Source organism: Octodon degus, unplaced genomic scaffold, assembly GCF_000260255.1.
Source record: "Octodon degus isolate 3935 unplaced genomic scaffold, OctDeg1.0 scaffold00008, whole genome shotgun sequence".
Taxonomy (NCBI): Eukaryota; Metazoa; Chordata; class Mammalia; order Rodentia; family Octodontidae; genus Octodon; species Octodon degus.
Window position 1 is genome coordinate 205,482 of NW_004524584.1, and position 10,423 is coordinate 215,904.

General features: G+C 46.8%; 1 protein-coding gene across 1 annotated transcript in view; it reads right to left on the minus strand.

Moving 5' to 3' along the window:
* Positions 1 to 10,423, minus strand: part of Clstn2 (calsyntenin 2) — a 710,452-nt gene that overhangs the window by 123,608 nt on the left and 576,421 nt on the right. Inside the window, exon 7 of the mRNA XM_004624971.2 lies at positions 2,262 to 2,510. Coding sequence (XP_004625028.1) covers positions 2,262 to 2,510 — 249 coding nt within the window. The remainder of the gene's footprint in view (positions 1 to 2,261; positions 2,511 to 10,423) is intronic.

Consider the following 10,423-nt stretch of genomic DNA (forward strand, 5'->3'; position numbering starts at 1 on the left):
ATTTCCAATTTGTTCTGTGTTAGTGTCCTCTGCACTTGTTATGGGTGGGCTTGGGTTCTGAGGTTGCATTTTGTTCCTTCTCATCATTTTTTGTAGCACTGTCTTCTGCCGTTTGTTGTAGATCTTTGCTGTAGTTATAACCTTCACACGCACTGAAGTTGGAGCTCTGCAGAGTTTGGAGTTATCCAGCTCCATCTCGCTTAGGTCTGGCTGCTGTGCTCAGCTCCTTCCTGCTGCGGACCTGGGCTAGGGCTGGGTCTGGGGATCCCGGAAGTCGGCAGAAATTCCGGACCTGGGCTAGGACTGGGTCTTAAGTGTGATTTTTTACAAGGTCTGAGATGCAGAGCCCCTGGTCTTGTGGGTTGGGGTTACCCAGTACCTGCCAGTGGACTGCAGAGGTGAGAGGAGGCAATGCTGTCTGAGGCAGAGGGTTCAGTTGTGGATGCATCGTACAGTGTCCTTGAGAATCTGGCTTGAGGCCCTCGGGGGGGGGGGGGTCTCAGCACCTACACAGTCCTAGGAATCCATTAGCTTATTCTAACTAGACCTTAGAGGCACCAGTCTGGCCTAGAGCTTGTGAGCAAAGCAAACCTGTGGTTCTTAGTAATCAGCTGTGTTATCCTGGGCACATTATACAACATTTCACGGTCCTCCATAAGCAGGAACATTTGTAGCTATCTGCTCCACCTGCAAGGTTACTGGATGCATCTCAGAAAGGACTAGGTGTAGCCACTGAGGAGTTCAGCCACTGTTCATCTGTCTACATGCACCTAAGCTGTTGCCTCGTTGTGGTTTTGGCTCTAGGACCATGATGGCCTTGTACTGCAGGGGTTGCTAGGTCCACAGGATGAAGCCTGGTTCCCGACCTCAGTGCCACCTCAGATAGTCTTTGGGGGCCTCACAAACTTGTGACTAGGGGCAAGTCAGGCAATTGAGTCTCAGTTCCTCTTGAAAGAAATACATTATGTACTGTAAAGGTCTATTAAAGTAGGGAAGTTGGAAGTTCTTATAGCATTATCAAGTAGAATACAACTATATGTAGCAGTAATAATAATAATAATAATAAGAATGCCACTATGAACATCAGGTGATTAAAGGTAAATTAATGGAGTGCTAAGATCAGGTGCTTCTAAGTGATTTTATACTTCTAAGTGATTTACACTTTGTTTCATGGTCATCTTCCCTATTGTACATATGCAGGCCCTGAGACTCAGACAGGTTAGCAGTACCCCAAAGCTGTGCAGGTCTAGCTGAGCTCTTGGGCCTCCTTCTATATAATCATCTGCTAAGAGCAAATGGTTGTTATTTACTTTAGGCATTTTAACAAAAGTTGTATTAGAAATGGGAAACTGTGGGATTATAATTAAAGACAGTTGTGCTTTTCTATATGATCTTAGAATATTTGTGTGTGTGAGTGTGTATGTGTGCACACATGTGCACGATGGGGGTGTTGTGATAAGACCATGGCATTGGATCTAAACTGACATTCTGGTTCTCATGCTTATTGGATGTACAGTTAGGACATATTCCTTAAGCTCTTAGGATTTGCTTATATCCTTGAGATGGGAAACACAATAACACTTTTATAAAAGTGTTTATAAAGGTCTGAGAAATTGTTTTGAATAATAATCACTAACATCGATTGCATGGTCAGTGTAGTAGGCACTATCCCAAGCACTTGGTGTATATTAAGTGGTTTAATTCTCATTAAAACTCTATGAGGATGATGATACCATAATACTCATTTTATAGACTAGAAACATAAAGTACAGAGAAGTTAAACAGCTTGCCAGAGGTCACACACCCAATAGATGATGGAGAACTTTTAACCACCAAACTGAACTGGATGACCTAGGCTTAACATGGTGCTGAAGAACTGTCAGCAATCCCTAAGACATCTGGTGACGAAGTTTGAACAGTAATGATACCTTAGTGGGACTCCATTATATATTAAAGGTGGAGCATCTTTGTTGAAGGATAGATGAAGATTCCTCCTCCATCCCTGGCTCATCTCTGGTAGCCCAAGGTACTTCTGGGATTGCTGAAGTTCTGAGAAGCCCAGCTTGTAGATCGTGATTCCAGCTCTTGCTTATCTGTGTCTATGCTTACCTTCTTCCCTGCTCCTGTTTTACTACAAGCCCAGAAAACCAGAAGCCAGAAGGCCAGAGATGGGAATATATTCTCCCCACTACACACACACCTCCTCCGCGAGGGGGTCTGTGTCTAAACAGTTGGGACACAGGGCTATGTTGGAGACTCACCAGTTTTATCTGAGTTGCAGAGGATGGTTTCCTTCTCAGCCCTCACACCAGGGCTGGGGCCATGTTTCATCCACATGGTTATGGTGAACTGGTCTGTCAGGTTCTTAGGAACAATCCCATCTGGAATCTTGGCACCCTGTCTGCCATCAAATTTAAAGATCATCTCACTGCTGTCCACCAGCAGTCCTGAAGTCCAGTTGGTGGCAGCGCTGGGGGATGGCAAGAGGTCAATGATGCCAGAGGAAGCTCCTGCAGGGGGAGAAACAGAAAGCACAAATGCTCATTTGTCTGATCTAGGTGAATGGTGAAAGAGGTGCCAAACACAACTTACAAGTAAAAATGATGCAGATGGCAAATTGGGGGTGTGATCCACTATTATACTAGGAAAATGTGTTGGATGAGTCAAGCAGATTAGGAGAACCCAGGAGACTTACTAGCAAGTTCCTTGGGGAAGGCCAAGGCTGGGTGAGATGGATGGATTCAGTCATGTGCTCACCTGTTTATTAACCTTTCAAGCATTTACTGAGCACTGAACAGGTGCTAAAACCTGCTAAGTGCTGATCATACTAAGGGAAACCAGACACATCCCATGATCTACAGAAATTCAGAGCCAGCATGTTGAGCCACTGTTATCAGGACTGTAGCTGGGGAAGTTCTGCAACCTGTTCCCACAGGAAGGAGTGGCGGCAGCTTTACAATCACACTTTTATATGGCTACGTTCTGAGGGCAGATAGCACAGTGTGGAATCATGGGCTCCGATACCAGAAACACTTGGATTTGACACCTGGCAGCATGGCTTGCTAGGCCTGTAACCCCTATGACTCTATTTCCTCTCCCCAGTGTCTGGGAACCGAATGATAATGCATGTGAGCTTGCTGCAGCATGCTTGTTGCAAAGAGAGCGTTCACTCCATCTTTGCTCTAATGTTATCACCAGTGTTATCATTTCTACCACTGTTATTTTACAGGGTAAAGTACAAGGACTTGCCCTGAAGTAGTGAGAGTGTATGGGAAGATTAGCCCTTGAGAGCATCCGGAGGCAGCTTTCTGGAAGGTAGAGGAGCTGAGAAGGGGCAGCGGGCTTGGCGGAGAAGCCTGGACTGCCTTGCTGGGAGGAGGCTCAGGCCCTGTGTCTGTGTCTGTGTCTGTGTCTGTGTCTGTGTCTGTGTCTGTGTCTGCATCTGCATCTGAGTCTGTGTCTGTGTCTGTGTCTGTGTCTGTGTCTGTGTCTGTGTCTGTGTCTGTGTCTGCATCTGTGTCTGTCTGTCTGTCTGTCTGTCTCTCTTTCTTTCAATCCCTACAGAGACATAGATCCTTATGGAGGCACAGTTCAGCCATTCAGGGAGGAGGAAGGGCTGGGAGGTTCCTGGTTTGTTCAAGCAATAAGGACTGGGGGTTTCAGGGTTTGCTGGGGACTGGTGCATGGGGCTGTCTATTGCCATGGCACCACTAGTTAGTCATAAACTCTGATAGGAGTGATGCTGCTTTTGTGTATCATCTGCAGCTGTCAGGATCATTTGATGTTTGACTTTACAGCAGAGCCTCATCTCACCAGGCCTTGAGTTTCAAGGAGATCCACCAGAAGGAAATCTCCTACAGTTCAAATGACCCTTGAAAATGCTTACAGAAGGTGCCATATTGGAATCTGATATATTGTATTTCTTTCAAATGTGCCACCCGTTTAGCTTTCCCTCCAGCCTTGGAAGAGATCATTAGGTTGATATCTAAGGGCTTGCACTGAGGGTCATGTCATGTGAGAAATGTGTCTCCTTGGGGCCCCGATCCCCTGCTTAGTGCTGTGAGAGGTTCATACTGCCAGTAGCCTCTTGACCTCCTAGGCCTGAGCAGTGGGAGATGCATGTCGCCTGGTTCATGCCTCTCTAGGGAGGTATGGGCAGAGGTGATTGCACTGTCTGTATGGCTATTTCCTAGAGCTTTTGCCTGTCCTCTACTTGCCATGCTGTAGGCACTCAGTTCCTGTTCATGCCTCATCAGGTGCTCTGGCAATTCACCTGCGCTGAGGTGAGTCTGCTCACCAGCCTCCTGTCTGTCCCACATCTTGCATCATCCTTACTTCCTCATACCTCCTATTTCATGACAAAAGCCCTTTGGCCACCTCCATTAGTGCTCTCCATAGGTATTTGCAGTAAAGCCATGGGTTAAAAGGGTATTAGCGAGAGACTTGGGAGTGGTCTGGGAAGGGAGAGACGGAGTGCTATGGGAAAAGTTCCTTTCTCTAGCACTCCCATAATAATATGACACGGCAACAGCTTCTTTGGCCCACATGTACATTTGGTCTGATGGAAGGATCTGCCAGTATGAAGACGGCCTGTGATTGGGGCACACAGAGTTGTGTGGGTTCCTGAAATCTGGGGTAGACATAGAGATTCAGGTTGCTCACTCAGGGCTCCTGGGTTCTAGCTCAAGCCAGCTACATTAACAACGTCTAGCAGGGTCCAGAACAGAGGTGCATGGGTGGGATCTACTGAGGCCTGCTCTGTCATCATGGAACAGCCAGGACTCTACACACAGTATTTGGAGGACAACTGGCAGGGTGCTACACCACACCATGTGAGTGTCCTTCTTTTGGTTTAAGACTGTTGTTCCTGTAGAATGCACACTGCAGTTAACTATTTAACTTTTTTTTTTTTTTTTTTTTTTTGCTGGCTTGGGCTGCTTTAAGGGCAAGTTTAGTAAGGCATGGGGAGCTGGGGATCAAACTGTGGTCCCCTACGCCTGATTGGGTTTGCCCCAGCAGGCGCTTAAACAACTTAGGTGATCCAAAAGCCCCCCAGTACTTTAGAGTAGTGAAGTATTTTTCCTCAAACAGGTTTGGCTAAAGAGAGAATTGCAGGCAAGGGACTAGTGTGAGCTGCTAGGAGAAACTGCAAAGCAAGGTTGAGAGGCAAGGGCCAGAGATATAGTTCAGCAGCGTAAGTGCCTGCCTGGCAAGTGCAAGGTCCTGAGTTTGATCCCTGGTACCACACACACAAAGAAAAAAGGTTGAGAGGCGAAACTGGTTACGGAGTAACTCACCCTTGGCCAAGGAGAGTGCACAACTATAGCTTATAGTTTGCACAGATTAACTTTATGCCATTTTATAGTTTTTATGTTATTATTTCCTTAGAAACTATCTCCTGGACACTGAGCAGAGGTGAGAGCCTGGATTCAGCAAGCACACTCCATGCTTCCACCTTGTTACTTGTTTGAGGAGTGACTACTTCTGTTTCCACTTTATAGCTAAGAAACCCCAGGCTGAATTAGTCCAGGGTCACAGCTGGCTGGTGAGCGGGCCGGTCGCTGGGGCCCTCTAGCTCCAGAGCCCAGGCTGCACGCTGTATCACCCAGCTGAACTGGAAGCGAGAACTTGTAGCTTACTGTGCACTTTGTAAACATAGGAACCGAAGCCTAGGTAAGGGGACACCACTGGACCACAGCTGCACAGCCACATCACTAATAAGAGGCAGGTATGGCTCTCAGACCCCCAGCTGTTCTGTCATATGGTGGAGCCCAGGGGCCCAATCAGCTGACCTGCTTAGCATAGCCCATCCCCTGGGAGGGCACCTGCATACACAGATGGCTACTGCCCTGTTGAAGACACCATGTGCCCTGGCAAGGCCACTGACGGGGTCTCCCCATCTTCCCTGTGGAGGGGGAATGGCAGGCCACCCTCCCTCTTCCACAGATTTGTCTTCCAGAAAGCATGAAGCCACACTTAGCCAGATGGTGCACCCTTCCACAAACTTAACAGATTGTATTTCATTTCTTCGTGCGCTTGCACAAACTTAGAAAGATTTACCTTCTCTCAGAGTTCTGTCTTTTTCTCCCCAAGGGATCCCATGGGAAATCAGAGGGTAAACAGTATGTATCACTGCAGAGATGGTGTGGAGTCATCTGCACATTACGGGGTATTTAAGACGCTCCTTGGGAATCCTCTGTGACAGTCCCTGGAACCCTTAGGCACTGAGAATGCATGTTGATCTGGTGCATAGCAACAGCAGCCAGAGCACTGGTGGATCTGAATCAGAGGCAGATTCTGATTTCAGGTCCGGGGCCCAGCCATGGTTGGGGAGCTGCTCTGAGCCAGAAAGGAGGTAGATGCAGGTGGAAATGAGGTAGATTTCAGGGCACACCATGGGGCCCAGCAGCAGTGCTTTTTGCCTGAATTTAGTTTATGGGTTTGCATTCAGATCTGGGTGATCTTGTGTGGGCACATCATGTCCTTAACACTTTAAGATAGGCGAGTGGCAGAGGTGACTGATTGGGGTCCTCTGGGCATAAGTGGAAGCATCTCAAGGAGGGGAACCAGAGTAATTGAGGAACGGGGCTAAGTCAGTACAGTGTCCCTTGCTTGAACAAGACACGGTGAGCATGGAAGATGTAAAATATCATTTCCAAATTCTTTTAATAAATGTTTATGGAATCTCCAAGATTTGCCAGGCATTGTCACATGGGTGCAGAGATAAAGTATCCATGTCTCTACATGGCTCTACGTTTGGGACCCAGTAAGGTTTTTGCAATCTAGAAGGAGCAACATAGCAGATGCAGCAGTTCAGAAAGAAGCCAGGAAGGTCCTCTATGAATATGTGATAGACTATGAGATGGAAGAAAGTGACTATTCATAACATAATTCTCGACCCACCTGACCATTGGCCATGTGATGGATGACATACATGTGAGTGTGAGTCACAGTATCAGGGCAGAGGCCAGAATGCTGAGGGTGTGACTCACCAGGTGTCTTTTCCATCTGCCCTGAGGTCAGCAGTGTTCTAGATAGAGGCCGCCCCATTAGCTTGGAGCCCAGTGGGACTGAAGCATGCAGCAGAGCCCCAGACAATCCAAGAAGAATGTGATTAACCTTTATTATTTTAAGTCCTTGAAGTTATGAGAGCATTTGTTACTGCCACATAACCTTTCCTGTCCTGACTGGTAATTCATGTGATTGATGTCAGCAGCTACAATTCCCATTTTTCTACCTGCATTCCACAAACACTGGCAAGGAGGATTTCCCGACATCCTTTTAGGAGTTCACAAACCATTGGACCTTCATTCAGACTATCATTCCACCTTTAGAATCCTAAGTAAGAGGTATTTCTTTGAGGCCTTGGAGTCAGAAATTTGAATTTCTAGGTAAAGAACACTGGGCTTTGGATGCAAAGTGACCAGAGAGACTCCCAGGGCAGGGCTGTTTATTCCTACCTAGTTGCTGACCAGCTTGTTCAAGTCCACTGCAGGCAAAATCCTTCTTCCTAACAGAGATGGCCATATAGTGTGGTCATTACTAAATGGCCTCTGAGAAATAAGTGTATACAGAAAGGACCCACTGATTATGATCATCATTGGTGAGTCATGATATGCAACCCTTTGCTGGCACATGGTTAGTGGTTTAGTCTGAATCTCAGTATGTGTTCCCGTGTTTCCCTTCAGCTCTGATCTGGGAAGCAGTGGACATGATCAGGGTTTAATAGTCTTACCCTTAGAAGCCCCATGTTTTTTGCAGTGTCTGAGAGACACCCATGATGACTTCCTGGAGGTTTGCTGTTCTGAGGGTATCAAAGTCTCTGAAATGATCTTTAGTGAAAACAAATTCTTTTAAACCAAAGGTACAGTAGAAAAGTATAGACTTTCACAGCTCTTAAAATAATTGCATTGAAAATTTTTAAATGTATCTGTCTTCCCCAGAAGACTGCACTGTTAAGTAGTTTTGTTAATTTCTATATTATGTCAAGAGTTAGTTCAGCATTTGGACAGACAACCCATAATTGTTGAAGGAAAAAAAATAGATGATTGGGTGAATGTCTTTGTCCTCTCTGAACATGTCCTGGCTCACAAGTATATAAATCCCAGGGAAACTTGAGGTCTGGTCACCTGCACTGCTCTGCCACAGGAAGCCCTAGATCTCAGTGGCATCTGCACACTCTGTGGCCTTTTCTTCAATAGGACTTTTCTGGGGAGTCTTGACTTGCAAACAGAACAGCTTCCCCTGGCATTGTGCACGGGAGGTAGTGGCCAGCTGCCAAGAGCTCTGTGGTCCCTGGAGAAGCAGCCCCTGAATTCTCTGCTGCAAAGGGCATATGCATTACAAGTACTTTTCTATTTCCTGTAATGGGTAGTGATGTAGGGTCACTGAAGTGGACCTTCGCTTGGATGGTTATGAATGTCAAGTTTCATTTGGCTGAGAGGCCTCGCTGAAGGCTTCTTCATGCTTCTCATACTCAACAAAGCACTATGACACTTTGCCTTTGGAAGGTCTGATGCTGAGCTGCGATGGTGGACTCACCTATAGCCCTAGATTTGAAATAAGTGATAAGCAGTTGGCCAACTTCTCCAAGAAGCTTGGTTTTGTGTAAAGTGAGGGAAATAAGAGCAATTATAGGTTACATTTGGTTCATAGTTGAAGGAGGCACAGGTTTAGGGCTCTCCATTGCTTCTGTCTACAGCCAAACGGAAGAGCCTCCAAGGATTGATCTCAGGGAGCAATGTTTCTGACATGGAGACCCGGATAAATCATGGCAAAGTTGCTACATCTGCCCTGTCTTTCCCCTGGCAGGGCTGACACCCATTAGAGTCTGCCTTCCCTTCACACAGGGTTGATTCTTTCAATGCCTCTCACAAGTCTGCTTTCTAACAGGAGGAATGAGCAGGCCATAAGCAGGTTACTGCATAGCTACAGAATCAGAAAGAAAGTTCCAGAACTGCAGATATCACAGAAGGACCACAGGACAGACCCCTTGTCCACAAGGGCAGGTGACCGGTGAATGCAGGGGGGGACTTGGGAGGAGAAGAAGAGAGAGCATCTTGTGCAAAACATAATCAAAAGCTGGGGAGGATAACAAACCCAGCAGAGAGACCAAAGGGGAAGACAAAACCAACCCTAACAAGGACGAGGAGGGAGTGGGGGGACAGACTGTAGTAGGGCTGAGAGGCAGGGCAAACCTGGGCACTGACACCTGTGTATTCCACAGGCAGCTGTCATCATTGTCCCCTATATGAGCTCTTGCTCCTGAGCTTCCAGTTTCGATTGGCAGCCTTCTCATCCAGGTAGATGCTGAGCTGGACTCTGCTTAGATTCCTCCTTTCTCACTCTTGACAGCTAATCAGTCATTAAACTTTGCTGATTTTGCCCCTTAAATCTGTCTTAAATGCATCCCTCCTGCCACTCCCCTGGTTCAGAACTCATTATCTTTTGCTTAGACCACAGCAATAACTTCCTAATTGGTCTCCCTGATTCCCTCCAAAGTCAATAAAGATTTGTAGGATGAAAAACCCAGAATGCTGAGGCTAAAAGCATTGTGGCTGTTCTCTAGCTAGCAGGCACAGTGAGGAGCCTTTCCTTCATCCCCGAAAGCATACAGAAGCTTGTCTCTAAACCCATGGTGCCCACGGGAGTTAGAGACCTGTGACCCGGCCTCTGTCTCGGGAGTCATCAGACCTGTGATTCCTTTGGAGTTTGGAAAGAACCTGGGCTCTAGGCTCTCACTTCTTTGCTTTTGCCCTTTCTTCCTAGGCTTTCAGCACTGCAAATCAAGAATCATGCTTCTGGCATGAGGCTAGACTGGCCTGGCCACCAAGGCTGCAGTGACAGAGTCCCCAGAAATACATTGGGCTGTGCTACTGCTGATAGGAAGATTGTCAGATTTCTCTCATTCAGAGGGCAGTTCCCCAGCACCAGGTTAGGCTGCACCTTGCAGGGAAGCTGCCCCCCCTTCCCCAGCTGAGTTCTCCTGCTTTTCTTCAAGACCAGGCTGGCAGCCCAGATGGAGTGTGCTCTGTTAAAACGCTATGTGCAATTTTGCTTGGAAGCCTCTTCCCTGAGAACATCCTTCTTACCCTTAGTATCTTCCATCTCTCCCCAGAACATTCAAAATCACATCACAAGCCTGTGCCCTTGGGCCCATCTGATCTTTAATAAGCTGATTCCATCAGCTCCTTCTAACCTGGAGTAGTTTAGAAAATGACTCTAACCCACAGTGGCATGGGGTTGGGTTGGCTTATAATTCAGGTACTACAATGGAGATTGCAATAGGATATTCATTCACAGTAAGATATCATCTTAGATGGCTTTGGCGTGTACAGAAGGAAGGTGAGGTCTGGAGGGAGCTTTCAGAATGTTGCAGTTCCCTTATATACATTTTTACAAGGTAGCTTTCTTTTTTTTTTTT